General features: G+C 42.9%; 1 protein-coding gene across 1 annotated transcript in view; it reads left to right on the plus strand.

The window, feature by feature from the left end:
• Nucleotides 1–22,763, plus strand: part of LOC135525047 (growth hormone-releasing hormone receptor-like) — a 36,743-nt gene extending 13,980 nt beyond the window's left edge. Inside the window, exons 6-13 of the mRNA XM_064952813.1 lie at nucleotides 2,604–2,736; nucleotides 2,919–3,072; nucleotides 3,987–4,047; nucleotides 7,345–7,414; nucleotides 13,269–13,360; nucleotides 16,179–16,308; nucleotides 19,129–19,170; nucleotides 22,356–22,763. Of these exons, the coding sequence (XP_064808885.1) occupies nucleotides 2,604–2,736; nucleotides 2,919–3,072; nucleotides 3,987–4,047; nucleotides 7,345–7,414; nucleotides 13,269–13,360; nucleotides 16,179–16,308; nucleotides 19,129–19,170; nucleotides 22,356–22,457 (784 nt within the window). The 3' untranslated portion in view covers nucleotides 22,458–22,763. The remainder of the gene's footprint in view (nucleotides 1–2,603; nucleotides 2,737–2,918; nucleotides 3,073–3,986; nucleotides 4,048–7,344; nucleotides 7,415–13,268; nucleotides 13,361–16,178; nucleotides 16,309–19,128; nucleotides 19,171–22,355) is intronic.
• The last annotated feature ends 3,018 nt before the right edge of the window (nucleotides 22,764–25,781 follow it).

Here is a 25,781-nt window from a genome sequence, read left to right on the forward strand (position 1 = left end):
CATTTACCTTAGCTTTCTTGGGAACAGGAACAATGGTGGCCCTCTTGAAGCATGTGGGAACAGCAGACTGGTATAGGGATTGATTGAATATGTCCGTAAACACACCAGCCAGCTGGTCTGCGCATGCTCTGAGGGCGCGGCTGGGGATGCCGTCTGGGCCTGCAGCCTTGCGAGGGTTAACACGTTTAAATGTTTTACTCACCTCGGCTGCAGTGAAGGAGAGACCGCATGTTTTTGTTGCAGGCCGTGTCAGTGGCACTGTATTGTCCTCAAAGCGGGCAAAAAAGTTATTTAGTCTGCCTGGGAGCAAGACATCCTGGTCAGTGACTGGGCTGGATTTCTTCTTGTAGTCTGTGATTGACTGTAGACCCTGCCACATACCTCGTGTCTGAGCCGTTGAATTGAGATTCTACTTTGTCTCTATACTGACGCTTAGCTTGTTTGATAGCCTTGCGGAGGGAACTGTTTGTATTCAGTCATGTTACCAGTGACCTTGCCCTGATTAAAAGCAGTGGTTCGCGCTTTCAGTTTCACGCAAATGCTGCCATCGATCCACGGTTTCTGGTTAGGGAATGTTTTAATCGTTGCTATGGGAACGACATCTTCAACGCACGTTCTAATGAACTCGCACACCGAATCAGCGTATTCGTCAATGCTATTGTCGGACGCAATACGAAACATGTCCCAGTCCACGTGATGGAAGCAGTCTTAGAGTGTGGAATCAGCTTGTTCGGACCAACGTTGGACAGACCTCAGCGTGGGAGCTTCTTGTTTTAGTTTCTGTCTGTAGGCAGGGATCAGCAAAATGGAGTCGTGGTCAGCTTTTCCGAAAGGAGGGCGGGGCAGGGCCTTATATGCGTCGCGGAAGTTAGAATAACAATGATCCAAGGTTTTGCCAGCCCTGGTGGCGCAATCAATATGCTGATACAATTTAGGGAGTCTTGTTTTCAGATTAGCCTTGTTAAAATCCCCAGCTACAATGAATGCAACCTCAGGATGTATGGATTCCAGTTTGCAAAGAGTCAAATAAAGTTCGTTCAGAGCCATCGATGTGTCTGCTTGGGGGGGAATATATACGGCTGTGATTATAATCGAAGAGAATTCTCTTGGTAGATAATGCGGTCAACATTTGATTGTGAGGAATTCTAAATCGGGTGAACAGAAGGATTCGAGTTCCTGTATGTTTCTGTGATCACACCACGTCTCGTTAGCCATAAGGCATACGCCCCCGCCCCTCTTCTTACCAGAAAGGTGTTTGTTTCTGTCGGCGCGATGCGTGGAGAAACCCGCTGGCTGCACCGCCTCTGACAGCGTCTCTCCAGTGAGCCATGTTTCCGTGAAGCAAAGAACGTTACAGTCTCTGATGTCCCTCTGGAATGCTACCCTTGCTCGGATTTCATCAACCTTGTTGTCAAGAGACTGGACATTGGCGAGAAGAATGCTAGGGAGTGGGGCACGATGTGCTCGTCTCCGTAGTCTGACCAGAAGACCGCCTCGTTTCCCTCTTTTACGAAGTCGTTTTTTTGGGTCGCCGGCTGGGATCCATTCCGTTGTCCTGGGTGAAAGGCAGAACACAGGATCCGCTTTGCAAAAGTCATATTCTTGGTCGTACTGATGGTGAGTTGACGCTACTCTTATATTCAGTAGTTCTTCTCGACTGTATGTAATGAAACCTAAGTTGACCTGGGGTACTAATGTAAGAAATAACATGTAAAAAAAAAAGAAATGCATAGTTTCCTATGAACGCGAAGCGAGGCGGCCATCTCTGTCGGTGCCGGAACATCTGCTAACCATGTGTATGTGACAAATAAAATTTTATTTGATTTGATGTCAAAAGCCGCACTGAAGTCTAACAAAACAGCCCCCACAATCTTTTTATAATCAATTTCTCTCAGCCAATCATCAGTCATTTGTGTACATGCTGTTCTTGTTGGATGTCCTTCCCTATAAGTGTGCTGAAAGTCTTGTCAATTTCTTTACTGTAAAATAGCATTTTATCTGGTCAAAGACAATTTTTACTCAGGGTTGGTAACAGGCTGATTGGTCGGCTATTTGAGCCAGTAAAGGGGGCTTTACTATTCTTAGGTAGGGGAATAACTTTTGCTTCCCTCCAGACCTGAGGGCATACACTTTCTAGTAGGCTTAAGCTGAAGATTGTCCTGATGGTGTTGTGTGTGGTCCTTTGCCCTGACTGTGTTTTGTGTGTGTGCGGTCCTTGGTCCTGACCGTGCTTTGCGTTTGCCCTGTGGTCCTTGGTCCTGATGGTGTTTTGTGTGTGCGGTCCTTGGTCCTGACCGTGCTTTGAGTTTGCCCTGTGGTCCTTGGTCCTGATGGTGTTTTGTGTGTGTGGTCCTTGGTCCTGACCGTGCTTTGCGTTTGCCCTGTGGTCCTTGGTCCTGACCGTGCTTTGCATTTGCCCTGTGGTCCTTGGTCCTGATGGTGTTTTGTGTGTGCGGTCCTTGGTCCTGACCGTGCTTTGCGTTTGCCCTGTGGTCCTTGGTCCTGACCGTGCTTTGCGTTTGCCCTGTGGTCCTTGGTCCTGACCGTGCTTTGCGTTTGCCCTGTGGTCCTTGGTCCTGACCGTGTTCTGTGGTTCTTCCCAGGAGGCTTCACTGTGCCAGGAACTATATTCACATCCAGCTGTTTGTCACCTTCATGCTAAAGGCGGTGGCTGTGTTCATCAAGGACGCCACACTATTCGCCAGCGACGACACCAACCACTGCACCCTCTCCACCGTAAGTCAACCACTGCACCCTGTAAACCATAAATCAACCAATGCACCCTGTCCACCCTAAATCAACCACTGCACCTTCCACTTCCCACTACTGTTACCTCTCTTTCTCAACCTTCCTTCCCATGCCCTCTCTCTCTGATTGTCTCTCTCAATGACCTCTTCCCTGTTTTCCCCTCTCTCCAGGCAGCCTGTAAGGCATCAGTGGCCTTCTGTCACTACTGTGTCATGACTAACTTCTTCTGGCTCCTGGTTGAGGCCCTCTACCTAAACTCACTGCTCCTCTCCTCCTTCCACCACTACCGCCGCTGCCTCTGGGGCTTTGGCCTGCTGGGCTGGGGTAAGCACTTTCTACCTCACCCCTGCTGTCTGTCTGTAGTAATTCCTTTAGTTCATTTAAGAGCCATTTGTTTATGTGGCTTGGGTTCGTGGTGTGTCACTATTCAAATCCTGTTTGATATTCATTCCACTATGCGCTTTTAGAATGAATTCAAATGAACTCAAACTGTGCAAAACAAAACATCACTTGCTTACTATTTTTAAATGGCACAAATAACTCTCTAGATAGGAGTAAACTTTCATTATGGAACCATCTAAGTTAAACTTAGTGGCCTGTGGCAATTCTCACTGGTATTTTGGATTGGATTAAGAGTTGAATAATATTTCTACCCCCCCTATGCTGTCTAGTGTTGCATGCTTATTACAGTTATTAATCATCTGAGATACATATTTTTTCTTCGATGAGGTTGATATGCATATGAATCAAGAGATTGATAATTAATAGTTCTGCCACCATTTCTCCCGCAATCGGATCATGATGCACATTCTGCTGAGATGTGAACAGCAGGTGTTTCCCACTCAGTTAATGAAATGCTTAAATACATTACTTTTACCATTTCAATGCTTGGTCCTTAGACATTTAGGTGTATTTAACTGAAGCAGAACGGGGAGTAGGTTACCGAGAAGTTCTAGTAAAACCTGTCCAGCTACTGCAAGTAGTACTTAGTTCTATGTTCTCCATAATTACTCAGTAAGTGCTACATCTCAGCATATAATTGTTACATCCCACCGACTAGTCCAAAATGTACATCTTATTTTCTATAATTACTATATGTCACTCATGTTCAGCCAAACAGCACATTCCTTCTTCCATCTTCACAAACTTTTACATTTGCCTCCACTCATTACATTAACATTATGATTTTACATGAACATGTTTCCTTTTCAAGTTGATTCTTGGCCTTAATTTTTTAGGTGTACCCATCATCTTCACAGTCATATGGATTGGGTCCAGGGTGTATTTTGAGGATACTGAGTGAGTATTACTCTGTCATTCTCTCACAGTACTGTATGGTGCATTTGGAAAGTATTCAGACCCGTTCACATTTTTACATTACAACCTTATTCTAAAATTGATATAAATTATTTATTTTCCTCAAACTACACACAATAAATACCCCATAATGACAAAGCAAAAACAGGTTGTAATGGGTGTCGTCTTCTGAAGAGGAGGAATCGGACCAAAGCGCAGCGTGGCAAGTGTTCATAACCTTTTATTAAACAGAACACTGAAACAAAAATGACAAAGTGAATAAACGAAACCGAAACAGTCCTGTCAGGTGCAAAACACTAAACAGAAAACAACTACCCACAAAACCTCGATGGGAAAAAGCTACCTAAGTATGGTTCCCAATCAGAGACAATGATAGCTCTGGATAAGAGCGTCTGCTAAATGACTTAAATGTAAAATGTAATGTAAATGATAGTCAACTGTCCCTGATGAAGAACCATACCCGGCCAAAACAAAGAAATACAAAACATAGAAAAAATAACATAGAATGCCCACCCAAATCACACCCTGACCAAACCAAAATAGAGACATAAAAAGCTCTCTAAGGTCAGGGCGTGACACAGGTTACAAAAAAAATTACAAAAATACTTTATCCAAACGTCCCTTTTTCAGGACCCTGTCTTTCAAAGATAATACGTAAAAATCCAAATAACTTCAAAGATCTTCATTGTAAAGGGTTTAAACACTGTTTCCCATGCTTGTTCAATGAACCATAAACAATTAATGAACATGCACCTGTGGAACGGTTGTTAAGACACTAACAGCTTACAGACGGTAGGCAATTAAGGTCACAGTTATGAAAACTTAGGACACTAAAGAGGCCTTTCTACTGACACTGAAAAACACCAAGGTCCCTGCTCATCTGCGTGAACATACGTAAGACATGCGGCAAGGAGACATGAGGACTGCAGATGTGGCCAAAGCAATAAAGTGCAATGTCCGTACTGTGGGATGCCTAAGACTGCGCTATATGGAAACAGGACGGAGCTGATCATCCTAGCAGTGGCAGACCACGTGTAAACACCTACACAGGATCGGTACATCCGAACATCACACCTGCGGGACAGGTTGAAGATGGCAAAAACTGCCTGAGTTACACCAGGAATGCACAATCCCTGAAGCCGTGCTCAGACTGTCTGCAATAGGCTGAGAGAGGCTGGACTGAGGGCTTGTAGGCCTGTTGTAAGGTAAGTCCTCACTAGGCATCACTGGCAACAACGTCACCTATGGACACAAACCCAACGTTGCTGGACCAGACAGGACTGGCAAAAAGTGCTCTTCACTGACGAGTTGCGGTTTTGTCTCACCAGGTGTGATAGTCGGATTCGCGTTTATCGTTGAAGGAATATGCGTTACACCAAGGCCTGTACTCTGGAGTGGGATCGATTTGGAGGTGGAGGGTCCATCATGGTCTGGGGCGGTGTGTCACAGCATCATCGGACTGAGTTTATTGTCATGGCAGGCAATCTCAACGCTGTGCGTTACAGGGAAGACATCCTCCTCCCTCATGTGGTACCCTTCCTGCAGGCTCATCCTGACATGACCCTCCAGCATGACAATGCCACCAGCCATACTGCTCGTTCAGTGAGTGATTTCCTGCAAGACAGGAATGTCAGCGTTCTGCTATGGCCAGCGAGGAGCCCGGATCTCAATCCCGTTGAGCACTGGGACCTGTTGGATCGGAGGGTGAGGGCAAGGGCCATTCCCCCCAGAAATGTCCGGGACCTTGCAGGTGCCTTGGTGGAAGAGTGGGGTAACATCTCACAGCAAGAACGGGCAAATATGGTTCAGGCCATGAGGAGGAGATGCACTGCAGTACATAATGCAGCTGGTAACCACACTAGATACTGACTGTTACTTTTGATTTATTTTCACCCCCCACCCTTTGTTAACGGACACATTATTTACAGTCACATGTCTGTGGAACTTGTTCAGTTTATGTTTCAGTTGTTGAATCTTGTTATGATTATACAAATATTTACACATGTTCAGTTTGCTGAAAATAAACACAGTTGACAGTGAGAGAACGTTTCTTTTTTTGCCGAGGTTACATACTGTAGGTATTCAGACCCTTTGCTATGAGAATTGAAATTGAGCTCAGGTGCATCCTGTTTCCATTAATCATCCTTGCAATGTTTTTACAACTTAATTGGAGTCCACCTCCAATTAAGAGCTCAGAGACAGGATTGTGTTGGTATCTCTACCAGATCTGGGCAGGTGTACCAAAGTATTTCTGCAGCATTGAAGGTCCCCAAAAACATAGTGGCCTTCATCATTCTTAAATAGAAGAAGTTTGGAACCACAAAGACTCTTTCTAGAGCTGGCGGCCCGGGTAAACTGAGCAATCGGGGGAGAAGGGCCTTGGCGTGACCAAGAACCCAATGGTAACTCTGACAGAGCTTCAGAGTTCCTCTGTGGAGATGGGAGAACCTTGCAGAAGGACAACCATCTCTTCAGCACTCCACCAATCAGGCCTTTATGGTAGAGTTGCCAGACGGGAGCCACTCCACAGTAAAATACACATGACAGCCCACTTGGGGCAAAGGTTCACCTTCCAACAGGACAACAACCCTAAGCACACAGCCAAGACAATGCAGGCCTGGCTTCGGGACATGTCTCTGAATGTCCCTGAGTGTCTCAGCCAGAGGCCAGACTTGAACCTGATCTCTGGAGAAACCTGTAAACAGCTGTGCAGCAACGCTCCCTATCTAACCTGACAGAGCTGGAGAGGATCTGCAGAGAAGTATGGTAGAAAGTCTTCAGATACAGGTGTGCCAAGCTTTTAGCCTCATACCCAAGAAGACTCAAGGCTGTAATTGCTAACAAAGGTGCTTCAACAAAGTACTGAGTAAAGGGTCTGAATACTTATGTAAATGTAAAGTTTATTTTGAATACATTTGCAAAAATGTCTACATCTGTTTTTGCTTGGTCATTATGGGGTATTGTATTGTGTGTAGATTTATGAGGGTGAAAAATATATTTAATACCTTTTAGAATAAGGCTATAATGTAACAAAATGTGGAAAAAGTCAAGGGATCTGAATACTTTCCGAATGCACTGTATACCTGATAACCCGAATCGGATCCTGTCCTCAATTGAAGCCATTTTCTTTCCTCTGGAAAATGTGCTACTTGCTATTCTCAGTAGGGTTGTACCGTCAGTGTTTACATGGAACTGTAATATTCACTGAGAAAGACTCTAGTGACTCTTACTCCCACGAGAGAGTTCTGTCTGACCGATCGTTCGCATCTCCTCCTATAGATGCTGGGACATCAATGAGGACTCCCCCTATTGGTGGATCGTAAAAGGGCCAATTGTTGTTTCTATCGGGGTAAGTAGACCCTACAGGGGTGCAGTCATACACAATGTGTCATATTTTAAAGGGAGATACTTACTCATTATTGGCCATTTTATATCATGGCATTGTTCAATACTCGTTTCTGACTGGCTTGAAGGGCATTCTAGAGTACACATTATTTAAAGTGGAACTTAAAGCATTAACTACTTTGCAGATATTAAACAAACAAACAATCATAATATCAGTCAAAAATATATAATTCCCAGTTTATGCCTCAAAACCAACTTTAAGAGGTTATAAAAATAGGTTATATTTCACAAATTCCATGACGTACACTAAGATATTGTTGGCAGAATAGATGGATGCAGTTCAAAGCATGATTAATATAATTCACCAATATATTTCTTTGTAGTCCCAAAAATATTGCTATCAGGTTGTAAATCACAGCTGGCCTGGTACATTGTTTGCTGCCTCCACCCATTCAGGATGCACTGGTTCAGTTTCAATGACTCAATATTTTGAACAGAAACGGACAAATGTAACTAAAGGCTGGGAACGTCAATACAATCCAACTAGCAAGGGCAATGATCAAAAGTCAGTCGTAACGTGGCTAATAGGCTAGCGCCCACAGGACACACGAGGCCTGCGGGCCGGATAGGACACGCAAGGCCTGCGGGCCGGATAGGACACGCAAGGCCTGCGGGCCGGATAGGACACGCAAGGCCTGCGGGCCGGATAGGACACGCAAGGCCTGCGGGCCGGATAGGACACGCAAGGCCTGCGGGCCGGATAGGACACGCAAGGCCTGCGGGCCGGATAGGACACGCAAGGCCTGCGGGCCGGATAGGACACGCAAGGCCTGCGGGCCGGATAGGACACGCAAGGCCTGCGGGCCGGATAGGACACGCAAGGCCTGCGGGCCGGATAGGACACGCAAGGCCTGCGGGCCGAATAGGACACGCAAGGCCGGCGGGCCGAATAGGACAGTATAAATGAGTCCACAGTTGAGTCATCTAGTAATTACAGCCTGATGTGCTTGCATCACTGTATTCAAATTCAATTGTGCTGCTTTCGTGTGTCCCATTTACAGCACACAGTGGAGGGAAAGTGTACAGACACATGCCACAGTCCTAGCTAGGCTACTAAAATGTTGTAGTCTGGCTTTGGTCTTTTGTTAAAGCTTGAGAATGAATGACTAAAAAACTAAACCTGCAACAAAACACCATGAATAGGCCTATGACAGCAACATTTGAGCAGTAGCCTAGGCTAGCTATTCAACTACAATACATTGAGTGCACCATATAGCAATGTTGCATTCACCCGCACAAGTTCAGTGTTGCCAACTAATTTTCAGGTTAAGTTGCTAGAGGCGGGTTGATTTGTTGCTATAAGTTGCTAAATTACGTTGTGATGTCATTGCGTGATAACGTAAAACTGCTTCATTATGTAGATTACATAATAACGTTACTCAAATTGACTGGCCATCTCTGCAAAAAATATGATTTGTCATTTGTTCAGGTACAGACTCCCACTCTTTTCTGTACTTCTGGCTGTACAATGTTGAATGAGACATGTTGATTGATGTTGTAAGTTCTGTTCAAGATCAAACATTAGTGACCAACTATAATCATTGGGTTTGGCTCATCGAACCCGTACTACTGCTGCTGCAGTCAGCCAACAATGATTTGCAATTTGCTGAAATTGCTGCTGGCCTGCTGCTGCCTGTGTACGAGCTGAGGGCCTGCTGCTGACATCACTCACAATGCACTTTTGCAGCCAGGCACATGTGTTGTGACTGAGTGTGTGACAGAGAAAATCGCTTTTCTGTCATTTAGAGGGAAAATGCGTGCATTTTAGCGTTTGAGTCACTTTTCAGAAGTTGCTAAAAGTTCCAAATACATTTTTTTAAAGTAGCTAAATTTGTTGCTAGGTGCTGTTTGAAAAAAAAAGAAAGAGTTGCCAGCGTAGTCTGAAAAGTTGCTAAATCTAGCAACAAAATTGCTAAATTGGCATCACTGCCAGTGATACTGTACATGCAGTGCAATTGAAAAAATATTACATGTTTAAAATGTTACAACAACCCATAGCTACGTTTTTGTTATTTGGAGTTAAATACTTTCGGATTAGGGTTGCAGCATATTATGCACATCTGCAAGCATCAAATCAAATTTCATTTGTCACATGCTCCGGATACAACAGGTAGACCTTACAGTGAAATAGCAGCAAATGTTGGACAAATATTATATCTCTTTTGTTTTAATGTTACAATGCTATATACAGCATCCTATGTACATAAGTGGACATTATAAAGGGTGAATTTGTTGTGTTTTATCTATATGGCCCGTGAGCTGATTGAGTTTGACACCACTGTGCTAGCATATCTATTTATCTAGATAGCTATTTATTTAACAAGCTAAATACATTTGCTAACTAGCTAGTTATGCTAAACTTGAACGACTGTTATCCACAGTTAGCATGTCTCTTAGTTGTCAATCAAATATATTTGTCATTGACCAAATGGACGGGCAGGCAGGTAAGTTCTGGGGCAGGCTGCAGAAGGGTGAGCACGCTACTCTTCCACATCGTTTATCAGTGCAATGTTGACGTCAACTAGCTGAAAAAGTTTGACAGGGTTTATCTAATGTTACCTCGTTAGATTTGAGCTAATCTCGCTCTGGCAAGCGTTGGTTGATTTTGTTGTTGATGTGCATAAGCAACTGAGGGAGAGAGTTTACATTCTCATTGTTGTTTGATTAATAGAACTGTAAAGTTCCCAAATGTAAGAGGGATCCCTTCCTATTTACATATTTGCAGAAATCCATTCAGGTGTATTTTGTGGCTTTTGGCAAATGGGTTCTAATGATCTAAAGTCACACTGTAAAAGTAGTGGCCCCAGCCGACTTGTAAGTCGCTTTGGACAAAAGCGTCTGCTAAATGGGATATATTATTATTTATTATATTATATATTATATATTACTGTTGCTACTGCCTGTAAACACACTACAGTTCAAATTGAATGATGTCAGGCCCCTATGGCAAATGGCTCATTTGCATACAGGCCAACTGTAGCTCTGATTGGCTATAGCGCACCGGTCTGTGTATACATATGTTTTTTTAGGTTTCATTTAAAGTACTGCAGTATTTGTATTTTTTTCACCTTTATTTAACCAGGTAGGCCAGTTGAGAACAAGTTCTCATTTATAACTGCGACCTGGCCAAGATAAACACAAAGCAGTGCGACAAAAAACAATGACACAGAGTTACACATGGGATAAACAAACGTACAATCACACAATAGGAAAATCTGTATACAGTGTGTGCAAATGACATAAGGAGGTAAGGCAATAAATAGGCCAATAGTGGCAGAGTAATTACAATTTAGCAATTTACACTGGAGTGATATATGTGCAGATGAGGATGTGCAAGTAGAAATACTGCAAAAGAGCAGAAAAACAAAAACAAATATGGGGATGAGGTAGGTAGTTGACTGGATGGGCTATTTACAGATGGGCTGTGTACAGCTGCAGCGATCGGTAAGCTGCTCTGACAGCTGACGCTTAAAGTTAGTGAGGGAGATAAGTCTCCAACTTCAGTGAGTTTTGCAATTCGTTCCAGTCATTGACAGCAGAGAACTGGAAGGAAAGGAATTCATTGTCCAAACTTGGCCGCTTTCCCTTCTATATTGCTATAGAATTTTCACAAAGGCCTTACTATACGTCATTCTCAAACATTCTATGGATTTATGAAAATTACCATTTTTAAGTGCTTGTTTGCCAGAAATTGTTTTTTAAAAAGTGTCATTCTTCCTGGGGGTGTAAATAGACCAATTTGAATAAGATTTCATGTTGCTAAAACAATGTCAGTTCCACTTTAAACAATAAGGCACATGAGGCAGTGCTATATCTTGAATACTGGAAGGTATTCTGTACTGTGATACAGAACTGGTCATCCATTCTAAACAAAATGGTGGCTACGCAGGCTGGATAACGTTCTTGTCACTTGCTAGCTAATTAGCAAACTTCAGCTAACTCATTCACGTCAAACATTGAACCATTTTTTCCCCCTCATACAACTAGGCAAGTCAGTTAAGAACATTCTTATTTACAATGATGGCCTACCCCAGCCAAACCCTGTCCTAACCCGGATGATGCTGGGCCAATTGTGCGCTGCCCTATGGGACTCCCGATTACTTACGGTTGTGATACAGCCTCGGGATCAAACCTGGGTCTGTAGAGCCTTGGACCTCTGCACCACTCGGCCCCCCCCCCAATGACACTACACAAGCTGCATTTTCATTTGTTTGATCATTTTATCTATTGCCATTTTCTTGGACATGTCCCATGATAATGACGTTGATGCATAATTTCAACTGGCTCAGATAAAGTTAGAGTGAACAGTGCCCAGACCAGATTATGTATGTTACTACAGAGATCAAAATTCAACAGTGAAATGTTTCCAGACAGGCAGACAGCAAGGTTCATATTAACCTCTGCTTTACCAAACTAAATACTAGACTGGAAGCAACGGGGGATAATGTGAGTTGATATAAATACACAAGATGATTCAGACAGCTACATGAACATGATATTATGTAATAATTTGGTAGCAGGCATAGGTGTGTGTGACGGCCAATACAGCAAGGCTTGGAACGCTGCTCATCCAATCAGTATTCCCTTTATAAACTGGGTGGTTCGAGCCCTGAATGCTGATTGCCGTTGTGCCCAAGAACAACCCTTAGCCGTGGTATATTGGCCATATACCACACCTCCTCTGGCCTTACTGCTTAAATAACTTATGGTACAGTATGTCAGCATGGTAGAATTCAATGGCTATAGTTCATTCTTACATGTTCTATGTTTGAGCTGCTTTTGAAAGCAAAAGTCAAATTGAAAACAGTACAGGCATTGTTGAATTAGATTGTCATAATAGCAAGCTAGGACTGATGGTTAAGTTAGCTAAACTGGCAAGTCTGTTTGGTTACCAAGGCAACTTCAGCAGCGGTTGAAGACATTTCTTGCTGCAAATGTGTTAAATTATAGCCATGGTATAAAAAGGATAATCAACCTGTGTCTTTATGCTTTCTCTGAAAACTAATGCAACTCTTTGGAAGGTTAGTTCCACCAAAGATTTTTATAACTAAACCAATAGCCCACAGCCTGTCGTTTCCAATGGGAACACGAGTCATAGTGGGCAGAACAAGCAAGAAGGTGGGCAGAGCCCAAAGGGTAAAGTCTTAGTCCACTCTGTTCATATGATTCTAGTTTGGGGAACAGAAAACTGTATTTAGATCAAATGTTTCATTGATGAGAAAATGTGCAGAATGTCAGCCAAAATCCATCTCACACCATCTTCTCCCACTGCCGGCCAATGGGCTTCCTCTTGCTACCATATTTGGTAGTGAGTGGAAACGCCAAGCGGATGCTTCACGTTCATACATCCAGTGAAATATCCATCTCATTGTTCTGTGGTTCCACTCAGCTAGCGCGTCGTGGAACACCTTCCATGTCACTCATTATTTTCCATAGAATGCATAGCCTTATCCCTTACTTATGTGACAGGGAACTTGTGATTGTTTTTTGCCTACTTTTAAAGAAAGTTAATGCTTTATTCTGATATTTCTCCATTGATCTCTGTCAATTCTAGGCAGGGAAAATTGTCCTGAATCCATACCAAGTACAGATTGGTTTTCCTGTTGCCATGGCAATGCAAGTTGCAACTCAGAAAAGGAGGAATATTGTTTAGTTTACTTTATTGAATCCCCTTGGGAAGATTATAGAAAAACTTGGAGACCGTTGTACTCATGTTGTGTTACTGTAAAGCACTCAGACACTGTGGATAAAAAAAGGGCTTTATAAAATGATTGATACAATTTTTATTAAATCAACAGGTCAATTTCATCCTCTTTCTGAACATCATCAAAATCCTGATACAGAAACTGAACCCTCGTCTGATCCAGTTCAATAACTCCGACCACTACAGGTGAGTTATTTTTTTCTTCCATTGGATGATACAAGAATGGATCGATATGGGGGAGATAATTTGATTGGGAAGTTCCAATGGGAAGTTACTGTCTGGAAAAGACAGGGGGAGACAATTATAGCATACAATCTAGATTATATCTACTGTTCCATCTATTATGATGTCTGTCTGCAACAGATAAATGGGAGATCTGAGTGAAGTCAACTTTCCATGTCTCCATTTTGAGGAGAGAGACCGTGTCACCATAATCACTGACTGGCTTAGTATTCTGAGTACCTTATGCAATGCAGAAGTAGGTAATGAAGGTTGTTGCTCAGGCACATTCTGGGGTCACTGAAGTTAAGTCCATTTAGCCTACAAAGGGAAGCACAGCCGCGAGCTGCCCAGTGACACGAGCCTGCCAGGCGAGCTAATAATATGCTCGCTTCAAGGTGAATAACACTGAAACATGCATGAGAGCATCAGCAGTTCCGGGCGACTGTGTGATCACGCTCTCCGTAGCCGATGTGAGTAAGACATTTAAACAGGTCAACATTCACAAGGCCACAGGGCCAGACGGATTACCAGGACGTGTACTCCGAGCATGCGCTGACCATTTGGCAAGTGTCTTTACTGACATTTTCAACCTCTCCCTGTCCGAGTCTGTAATACCAACATGTTTCAAGCAGACCACCATAGTGTTCTTGGGTACAGGGACAAAGGCAACCTGCCTAAATGACTACCGATCCATATGCACTCACCCCCAAGTGGTAAGGGTAGGTAATGACACATCCACCACGCTGATCCTCAACACAGGGGCCACTGAGGGGTGCGTGTTCAGTCCCCTCCTGTACTCCCTGTTCACTCATGACTGCACGGCCAGGCACGGCTCCAACACTATCATCAAGTTTACCGATGACACATCAGTGGTAGGCCTGATCACCAACAACGATGAGACAGCCTATAGAGAGGAGGTCAGAGACCTGGTCGTGTGGTGCCAGAATAACAACCTATCCCTCAATGTGATCAAGACAAAGGAAATTATTGTGGACTACAGGAAAAGGAGGTCCGAGCACGCCCCCATTCTCATCGACGGGGCTGTAGTGGAGCAGGTTGAGAACTTCAAGTTCCATGGTGTCCACATCACCAACAAACTAACATGGTCCAAGCACACCAAGACAGTCGTGAAGAGGGCACGACAAAACCTATTCCCCCTCAGCAGACTGAAAAGATTTGGCATGGGTCCTCAGATCCTCAAAAGGTTATAAGCTGCACCATCGAGAGCATGGTTGGTATGGCAACTGTTCAGCCAACGACCACAAGGCACTAAACAGGGTAGTGTGTATGGCCCAGTACATCACCAAGCTTCCCGCCATCCAGCACCTCTATACCAGGCAGTGTCAGGGGAAGGCCCTAAAAATTGTCAAAGACACCAGCCACCCTAGTCATAGACTGTTCGCTCTGCTACCGCATGGCAAGTGGTACCGGAGCGCCAAGTCTAGGTCCAAAAGGCTTAACAGCTACTATCCCAAAGTGTTACCCAGACCCCTCTTTTACGCTGCTACTGCTGCTCTCTGTTCATCATCTATGCATGGTCACATTATCTCTACCTACATGTACATCGACTAACCGGTGCCCTCGCACATTGACTCTGCACTGGTGCCCCCTGTATATAGCCTCGCTATTGATATTTTACTGCTGCTGTTTAATTATTTGTTACTTTTATTTTATATGTTTTTTACTTAAGTAAAAAATTGATAACCAACAAGTTAAGAAAAATGTGTTAAGGGCTTGTTAGTAAGCATTTCACTGTAAGGTCTACATCTGTTGTATTCAGCACGTGACAAATCATCTTTGATTTAGAGGATTACTGAAGGGAACGGTCTACTCAGTGGCTTGGCTGCTGCACATTGGCTGCTGTACATTTCAGCAATTAGAGAGAGAACGTGTACGAATTGTAAAGCACTTTTCATGTACACTGTTGGGTGCTTTTAGAGAGTTCAGAAACAGGCCTCTTATGAAGAGCTCTGTTGCAGTTTTAATGAGCTAGGAGGCTTCCTATACAGGCAAAAATGCATCAAACTTTGAACTGGAGTCAATTTACTTAAATGAACTGAAATCAAATGATCAGTTCATGTAAGTTCATTTCATTTACATTTACATTTAAGTCATTTAGCAGACGCTCTTATCCAGAGCGACTTACAAATTCCATTCAGCTCACTTCAGTTCCTCTAGTTCATTTCATGTGGATGTCTGTCTGCTACCTTCTGTAATCATAGCTGGATTTCACTTCTAAAACGCACATTGCACCACCTTTAACTCTCCCTCACAGATCTGAGAGCACTAACAGGTGAAAACAATGGTGGAAAATCGACCTACTACTTACCTATCCAGTCTCTTGATATCCAGGGAGGAGAGTAGTCAAGGGCTGAAGGAAACATGTTTTTGTAATGGAATGCTTCCAATGTGGGCAAGGTCTAATTCACCCACCTGGAACCTACACCACTTCACCACTCAAGAGGCTTAGTAGATGAATACCTTATTGGAGGGCAGTGCAGAGTAATTGACTAGAGCCTTGAAAGCCCTCATGCATATGTAGGCCCTATTATATTCTCACAGGTCAGTGAAGTAGACTTTAAAAAAAACATGAATACCTATAATATGATACCAGTATTTTTCCACTCGTAAATTACTTTGAAATGCATTCTTGTACACAATCACATTTACGCCAACATTTCGCTACACCCGCTAAATGTGTGTATGCGACCAATACATTTGATAAACATGAACACCCCCAGAGCTTATTACTCAAACGTATTCTCTCTTCCCTCTCTGCTAGACGGCTGACTAAGTCAACCCTGCTCCTCATCCCCCTCTTCGGGACCCCCTACATGGTGTTTAACTTCCTACCTGACTACTTCAATGTTAGCGTGCGCCTCTGGTTCGAGCTCTGCATGGGGTCCTTTCAGGTACTCTGATCCACACATACACACCAGGATTTCCGATTGAAAATGTGGGCTCCGGACACTTGACCGGAAGACTTTACATTTACCGGTCATTTAAGAAATGTACCAGATCCATTTTGGCTGGGCAACCTGAGGGGCATCCACTCACTGTGCTCAAAATTCCAGAAGTCACATTTACTTTATGGAAATTCATCTTAACACAAAATATAACGGTGTGCGGCATTCTAACCGAAGTCTGATGAGCAATTTGAAGACGTTAGAATAAATAGGTGGGGCATCTATAAAGATAGGGAAGCTAGACGTTCCCTAAATAGCTTACTCCTCTATACATAAACAAATATAATCATTCAAAATAGGCTACTACACCAGAAAGCATGATTTGGCCACAGAGGATCATTGGTTTATTAAAAAAAAAAGGCTGCCGGTTGTTTTAGATCGCATAGCCTACAGTCGGAAGGGCATGCAATTTGGCCAGAGCGCTCGGCAAATACCAAATAGAAAAACAGTTTGGATAGCGAAATGGCTATTGCTGTAAATATAAGAATGAAAAGACTCGGTCTTTTAATAAGCAAAATTCGCAATTTAATTGAGCGAAAAGTAGCCTCTTAGTGGCACCAGCGGAGAACATCGGCTATGCCCCCCTCGGCGAGTGAAGCCTGTCTCGTTGCCTATGCGAGTAAAGAGTATTTTTACACACCAATGCTTTTAGAATTGTTGTGCACTGATGTGTCTTATTGAAGCACGTTTCACTCTCGCTACAGAAACTGCTATTTCAATCAATGAATAGGCTAAAATGCATTATTTCGCAATGGATTTTTTCCCCCTCTTCTCCTGGACAATAGACCGGTGCCAATTTAATTAATCTGCTTTTATTTGTAATAGATTAAAAGCCAGCCATTACCGGCTAAAGAAAACACTGACAGTCTTATGAAGTGGATATGTTGCCTCAAAATGTGTTGTGGCATGTACATCGTATGTAATGAATATTTATATAAATCTAATTTACATAAATAATTCCTGGGATGGATAGCACTTTTACAGCCTGTAAAAAAAGGCATCAGAATATTAAAAAAGAGCAGTTACTTACATGAACAATTCTCAAGCTATGTAAAGCCTGATAATCATAGCATATTAGTTTTTCATTTGGCCCTTTACATAACTTACAAAAAATCTGATCAAATAAAAATGTTTTCAAGCTATCACTTGCTCTGCCAAATCATGCCCTCTAGAATGGTCCTCTCCCTCTGTAAGATCAAGTGCTTGATAGACGGAGATTTGGCCGGCCTGAGTGTTACCAGGCAGAGGTTTCCAATGGTTTCCGGGCCAGTCCATCAGTTACCTACTGTATTAATAATTCTTTATTCACTTCTCTAACAGTCATCTGTGTCTGCTCCATATACTCTCACTACTGGTGTCCCCCAGGGCTCAGGTCTTCTCCATGTCACCTGCTAGAAGGGAGAGATGATAGGATAGAAGTGGAGAGAGTAGTGGGAGAGAGAGCGAAGACTTCAATGGCGCATGACCATCTGGGTAGGGGCTGAGTGGTTAGGGGTGGAGCATAGGGTGAGATGAACTATGTGTTCTTGACCGTAGATCGGCAGTTCCAAATGCTGCCAGAGAACTTGAATTCCACATGGGTTGTGTGCACAGGGTACACTAAGAGTTGCAGCCAAGGGGTGGGAAACATTTGTAAAGCCTGCAGGGAGAGGAGCGAACAGGTATATAACACACACACACACACACACACACACACACACACACACACACACACACACACACACACACACACACACACACACACACACCCCCAAACCTACAAAAGAGCAAAATGAGAATCTGTAAATAACTTTGTAAGATATTCAAATGAGATAATGGTGGGTAGCCTCCCTCTCCTTCCTTCATTATAACTCTGCAAAACCATCTTTGTTTCGGCGACGGTCTTAGTTTTTCCGACGAGACTGACACGACCCGTCATTTACAGCTGCCGCTGAGAAACCAGGGGAGACTGAAGAACTAACACTAATTGCTAATTGCCAAGCACAGGTGGAGAGCACACCTCCCTGTACTAATTGCTGATTGCCTAGGAGAGTAGAAACCATTCCCCCCCAATAAAGCCACTGATTACCAAAACAAGTCACAAATTGCCCTGCCCGTTGATTCTGGTGAATATGTCAACAATCATCTGCAAGTTATGAGCAGTCAGCAGTTCACACACCAAGTACGCAACTGGGGAGACATACAGCACTTAAAGCAGATGGCCCTAGATAGCAAAAAGACTACTAGACAACAGATAAAGACAACAATTATACTTATCAAATATAGAAACATAAACCGTTAGGCAACTATGAGAAACAGGAATAAACTATCATAAATGAGCTCTAATATAGGCTTTGTTCATGGGAAGAGTGAGAAACAGCTGAGAACTGATTCGTGCCACGTCTTTAGGTTGTAAAGGTGACAGGAAAAGCAGGAGAGTTTAGACAGTGCCTGTGTCCCAAATGGCGCCCTATTATAGTGCCCTACATTTGACCAGATCCCTAGTGCATTATGTTGGGAATACAACCAGTCTCATCAACTAGTTCAACACTAGCATAGCTTACAGCGAGCTTATTAACAAGCACGATACATATTTGCGGTCGTTCAGCTGTTGACGGTATGGCTGAATCTGTGCAGCAATATATAATATACATTTTATGGCTTTATGTACAATTATACTTGCAACAATTATACTTTACAATTATACTTCTCTTAAATTTTGAGAACATCTGGGTACTTAAAATCTATAAATATTGAGTTATTGATGATATATCCTCTGTCTTGTAGGGGCTGATAGTAGCGATCCTCTACTGCTTTCTCAATCAAGAGGTGAGTAGCCTTCATTAACGTTCCAACAATAATAAACACCAACCATTCTGCTCTCTAAATGTTGCTTTGATATAAATCAGAAGCTAATAATGTAATATAAGCCATTGAACAGATGCCTGTAGCCAAAGCAACTTACACAAGTGTTTTAGGTGTTACCATGGATCCCGGTGTTATTAACATGGGTTACCATGGATCCCGGGGTTATTAACATGGGTTACCATGGATCCCGGGGTTATTAACATGGGTTACCATGGATCCCGGGGTTATTAACATGGGTTACCATGGATCCCGGTGTTATTAACATGGGTTACCATGGATCCCGGGGTTATTAACATGGGTTACCATGGATCCCGGGGTTATTAACATGGGTTACCATGGATCCCGAGGTTATTAACATGGGTTACCATGGATCCCGGGGTTGTCTCTTGAACATTCTTCACATTTCCTGAAAAATCAAATGACAAGACCTGCCAAATAAATACAAAATCCCCAATGTCGCACCAATGCAATGTGGAATGTGGATGTGGAACAAACACATAATGTTTGATCCCTGGCCGTGAACCCATTCTCCGAGGGTGTCTCAGGTGGAGTAGGATGTGGAACAAACACATAATGTTTGATCCCTGGCCGTGAACCCATTCTCCGAGGGTGTCTCAGGTGGAGTAGGATGTGGAACAAACACATAATGTTTGATCCCTGGCCGTGAACCCATTCTCCGAGGGTGTCTCAGGTGGAGTAGGATGTGGAACAAACACATAATGTTTGATCCCTGGCCGTGAACCCACTCTCCGAGGGTGTCTCAGGTGGAGTAGGATGTGGAACAAACACATAATGTTTGATCCCTGGCCGTGAACCCACTCTCCGAGGGTGTCTCAGGTGGAGTAGGATGTGGAACAAACACATAATGTTTGATCCCTGGCCGTGAACCCATTCTCCGAGGGTGTCTCAGGTGGAGTAGGATGTGGAACAAACACATAATGTTTGATCCCTGGCCGTGAACCCATTCTCCGAGGGTGTCTCAGGTGGAGTAGGATGTGGAACAAACACATAATGTTTGATCCCTGGCCGTGAACCCACTCTCCGAGGGTGTCTCAGGTGGAGTAGGATGTGGAACAAACACAATGTTTGATCCCTGGCCGTGAACCCACTCTCCGAGGGTGTCTCAGGTGGAGTAGGATGTGGAACAAACACATAATGTTTGATCCCTGGCCGTGAACCCATTCTCCGAGGGTGTCTCAGGTGGAGTAGGATGTGGGACAAACACATAATGTTTGATCCCTGGCCGTGAACCCACTCTCCGAGGGTGTCTCATAATACATGCACATGTGTGAAATAGGACAAATGTTAGCACCCACCCACCTGCTGCCCGTATGAGAGCTTCGGGAGAGAATGTGTGATCAACAAACGGTATGACAGTAGAGATGATCCCCGTTAAGATACCTTGATATTTAAACAATTTCCATTCCATTGTTTTTTGTATTTATTAGTTATTTCATGTATCGTTCCGTTTTTCTTCATTAAAAAACATGAGTAACCAACACGCTGCTTTTCGGTCCGACTTTCTTGCGACAAACGAAGAATGCCGTTACATTAGCCAAATATAGGATGTATTCTGTCAGACGTTAAAGGAGGTTATCGAGCAAAGCTTAGCAACTTTGGTTTGACTGCCATTACAAATGTTGTATGATTGGAAAATGCTATACTCTGGGTTTGCTCTGTGTCGAAATGCGCTGAATTAATTGAGAAACATGATAACGCTATGAATCTATGAAAGGCCTGTTTTGCAATTCACAACAATGTCATTGGTGATCAAATATATTTAGCAATGCATGATAGTTACTCTCAGTTTAATTTGCACTGAAATCTTTACATAGTGGCGCAGTCAAGCCGACAAGGTGGCGCAGCACCACTCTTATTTGGGGAGAGCCCATAGTGACCACATCTTGGTTTTAAATGGTGTAGATGGGGCACATCTGATTTGTGTAGTATTTTCCGAGACTCTAGAGATAAATTTGAATTATTCCCGGTATTGAAACTTGGTAGATTTTCAGGAAAATATTCATCCCTACTAAATTTACACCGAGTGCTTAGAAATCAGTTAATTTGACCCCAGCTGGGGGGTTTTTTCTTCAGATTTGCACCACTTAAGGACTATTTATTTATTTATTTTTTATTTCACCTTTATTTAACCAGGTAGGCTAGTTGAGAACAAGTTCTCATTTGCAACTGCGACCTGGCCAAGATAAAGCTTAGCAGTGTGAACAGACAACACAGACTAGCTTGTGTAATTCAGCAATGAAACTCAGTGCTGCTGTATATAGAAACTCACAATAAGTGATTAATTTTTTCCAATTAATTTCTTTCATTCGTTTGTTAATTTGTTCATTTATTCATCCATCCAATCATTTTCAACAACACTAAAAACTGTCTGTCGTGATCTGAAGTCTCTCCTACAATGTCTGTGGTGATGTAATCTGAGGTCTTTGTGTGTGTGCATTTAGATCCTATTAAATTACTAGAGGGGCTATGTCATAAAGTTCCATAATGGGGCGAAAATGGCAGCCATCTTGGTCAAGAAGAAATTCCAAACCAGTCTAATTGGATTGAATGGCAGTAGAGGCATAGGAGACGCATTCCCTGCTTTTACTGATGCAGGAAAATAAAAATAAGCATTTAATATATCCAATATTGTGTAATGGAATTATAATCAACCTGTCGTATAATTATAAATACAGTTTATATGGGTTTTATACACTTTCTGTATAAATAGCCTCTAAAATATATGTAAACAGACCATAAATGTTTTAGATACTGTTTTCTTGGAAATCTGTGAGTGGTGTTATATGATACAATATCAGTACATTTACAACTGGCCTGTCCTATCATCAACTGTTTTGAGCCAGTGTATAGCTGGGGATTGACTTTGAATGGAATGTTGGCAGTTAATTTGAAAAATGTATGGAATCATTCCTCTAAAACTGTCTGGCAATATAGCTAACACAGATACAGTGCAGATAAATTCTTCACATTCATTGTTTTGCACAATGATCTTATCACAGTACTGGCAAATCATATTTGACCAACTCCTGACCAAAATGGTTGCCCTTTATCCCATTATAAGAAGGTTCTCGTCCATTCTAGTATTCTAATTCCTAATTCTATGGGTGTGTATCTGTTTGTATCAGGTCCAAAAGGAAGTCCATATGAGGTGGCTGAGGTGGCAGGACAACAGCAACGGAGTGGTTCTGCCCGGTGCCAAGGGAAGTCAGATGGACACACATTTCTAGGGCCACATTCTTCATCCACCTCCTCCTCCTCCTTTCTCCAACTTCTATATGTGTGTCTTTCGGCGGGGTTGGAATAAACCAGAAGTTTCCATTGGACAACGGTCATATTCTTCTTCTAATTCCCGTGGCCTCCACACATTGCTTATATATTTTATGAGTAGAGGGTGCTGTACATTGTGTCCCTAAAGCATACAATGTCCTCTCTTCCCATCATCAAATTCTCATTGCTAAAGGGACCACCACTGGGTTCATCTATTGTGTCCAGCTCTGTGAAATGCCCTTCCTCCTCCTCATCCTCCTCTTTCTCCTCTTCAGTATCATCTATGGTTAAGTTACAGAGAAGCCTGTCTCTGAGGTACTATACCATCAAGGATTGTATCCCAATTCGTATTGGGACAGCAAATAAAGTGTTGATGTTTTTTTTGTAACAAAACAAAGTTCAAAAATCATTTAGACTGGAAAATAGAGGGTTTTATGTATCAAACGTGTCCCTGTTTTTCATGTTTTATGGGAATATTGTCTTGTAGCTTTCTCTCCGTGTTTCAGTGCCTCTGTGTGTTTTGCTCTCTCTTTCTCTGTGTGTTTTGCTCTCTCTTTCTCTGTGTGTTTTGCTCTCTCTTTCTCTGTGTGTTTAGCTCTCTCTCTTTCTCTGTGTTTTGCTCTCTCTCTTTCTCTGTGTTTAGCTCTCTCTCTTTCTGTGTTTTGCTCTCTCTCTTTCTCTGTGTGTTTTACTCTCTCTTTCTCTGTGTTTAGCTCTCTCTTTCTCTCTGTGTGTTTAGCTCTCTCTCTCTTTCTCTCTGTGTGTTTAGCTTTCTCTCTTTCTCTGTGTGTTTTGCTTTCTCTCTTTCTCTGTGTGTGTTTAGCTCTCTCTCTTTCTCTCTGTGTGTTTAGCTCTCTTTCTGTGTGTGTTTATCTCTCTCTCTCTTTCCCTCTGTGTGTTTAGCTCTCTCTCTTTCTCTCTGTGTGTTTATCTCTCTCTCTCTTTCTCTCTGTGTGTTTAGCTCTCTCTCTTTCTCTCTGTGTTTAGCTCTCTCTCTTTCTCTCTGTGTGTTTAGCTCTCTCTCTTTCTCTCTGTGTGTTTAGCTCTCTCTCTTTCTCTCTGTGTGTTTAGCTCTCTCTTTCTCTCTGTGTGTTTAGCTCTCTCTCTTTCTCTCTGTGTGTTTAGCTCTCTTTCTGTGTGTGTTTATCTCTCTCTCTCTTTCCCTCTGTGTGTTTAGCTCTCTCTCTTTTTCTGTGTTTAGCTCTCTCTCTTTCTCTCTGTGTGTTTAGCTTTCTCTCTTTCTCTGTGTGTTTTGCTTTCTCTCTTTCTCTGTGTGTGTTTAGCTCTCTCTCTTTCTCTCTGTGTGTTTAGCTCTCTTTCTGTGTGTGTTTATCTCTCTCTCTCTTTCCCTCTGTGTGTTTAGCTCTCTCTCTTTCTCTGTGTGTGTTTAGCTCTCTCTCTCTGTGTATAGCTCTCTCTCTTTCTCTCTGTGTGTTTATCTCTCTCTCTCTTTCTCTCTGTGTGTTTAGCTCTCTCTCTTTCTCTCTGTGTTTAGCTCTCTCTCTTTCTCTCTGTGTGTTTAGCTCTCTCTCTTTCTCTCTGTGTGTTTAGCTCTCTCTCTTTCTCTCTGTGTGTTTAGCTCTCTCTTTCTCTCTGTGTGTTTAGCTCTCTCTCTTTCTCTCTGTGTGTTTAGCTCTCTTTCTGTGTGTGTTTATCTCTCTCTCTCTTTCCCTCTGTGTGTTTAGCTCTCTCTCTTTCTCTGTGTTTTGCTCTCTCTCTTTCTCTGTGTTTAGCTCTCTCTCTTTCTGTGTTTTGCTCTCTCTCTTTCTCTGTGTTTTACTCTCTCTTTCTCTGTGTTTAGCTCTCTCTCTTTCTCTCTGTGTTTAGCTCTCTCTCTTTCTCTCTGTGTGTTTAGCTCTCTCTCTTTCTCTCTGTGTGTTTAGCTCTCTCTTTCTCTCTGTGTGTTTAGCTCTCTCTCTTTCTCTCTGTGTGTTTAGCTCTCTTTCTGTGTGTGTTTATCTCTCTCTCTCTTTCCCTCTGTGTGTTTAGCTCTCTCTCTTTTTCTGTGTTTAGCTCTCTCTCTTTCTCTCTGTGTTTAGCTTTCTCTCTTTCTCTGTGTGTTTTGCTTTCTCTCTTTCTCTGTGTGTGTTTAGCTCTCTCTCTCTCTCTCTCTCTCTCTGTGTGTTTAGCTCTCTTTCTGTGTGTGTTTATCTCTCTCTCTCTTTCCCTCTGTGTGTTTAGCTCTCTCTCTTTCTCTGTGTGTGTTTAGCTCTCTCTCTTTCTGTGTGTGTGTTAGCTCTCTCTCTCTCTCTGTGTATAGCTCTCTCTTTCTCTGTGTGTGTTTAGCTCTCTCTCTCTGTGTATAGCTCTCTCTCTTTCTCTGTGTTTAGCTCTCTCTCTTTCTCTGTGTTTAGCTCTCTCTCTTTCTCTGTGTGTGTTAAGCTCTCTCTCTTTCTCTGTGTTTAGCTTTCTCTCTTTCTCTGTGTGTTTTGCTCTCTTTCTTTGTCTGTGTGTGTTTAGCTCTCTCTGTGTGTGTATAGCTCTCTCTCTTTGTGTTTTGCTCTCTCTCTTTCGCTGTGTGTTTTACTCTCTCTCTTTCTCTGTGTTTGGCTCTCTCTTTCTCTCTGTGTGTTTAGCTTTCTCTCTTTCTCTGTGTGTTTAGCTCTCTCTCTTTCTCTCTGTGTTTAGCTCTCTCTCTTTCTCTCTGTGTGTTTAGCTCTCTCTCTTTCTCTCTGTGTGTTTAGCTCTCTCTTTCTCTCTGTGTGTTTAGCTCTCTCTCTTTCTCTCTGTGTGTTTAGCTCTCTTTCTGTGTGTGTTTATCTCTCTCTCTCTTTCCCTCTGTGTGTTTAGCTCTCTCTCTTTTTCTGTGTTTAGCTCTCTCTCTTTCTCTCTGTGTTTAGCTTTCTCTCTTTCTCTGTGTGTTTTGCTTTCTCTCTTTCTCTGTGTGTGTTTAGCTCTCTCTCTCTCTCTCTCTCTCTCTCTGTGTGTTTAGCTCTCTTTCTGTGTGTGTTTATCTCTCTCTCTTTCCCTCTGTGTGTTTAGCTCTCTCTCTTTCTCTGTGTGTGTTTAGCTCTCTCTCTTTCTGTGTGTGTGTTAGCTCTCTCTCTCTCTCTCTGTGTATAGCTCTCTTTCTCTGTGTGTGTTTAGCTCTCTCTCTCTGTGTATAGCTCTCTCTCTTTCTCTGTGTTTAGCTCTCTCTCTTTCTCTGTGTTTAGCTCTCTCTCTTTCTCTGTGTGTGTTAAGCTCTCTCTCTTTCTCTGTGTTTAGCTATCTCTCTTTCTCTGTGTGTTTTGCTCTCTTTCTTTGTCTGTGTGTGTTTAGCTCTCTCTGTGTGTGTATAGCTC

This window comes from Oncorhynchus masou, chromosome 31 (genome assembly GCF_036934945.1).
Source record: "Oncorhynchus masou masou isolate Uvic2021 chromosome 31, UVic_Omas_1.1, whole genome shotgun sequence".
Taxonomy (NCBI): domain Eukaryota; kingdom Metazoa; phylum Chordata; class Actinopteri; order Salmoniformes; family Salmonidae; genus Oncorhynchus; species Oncorhynchus masou.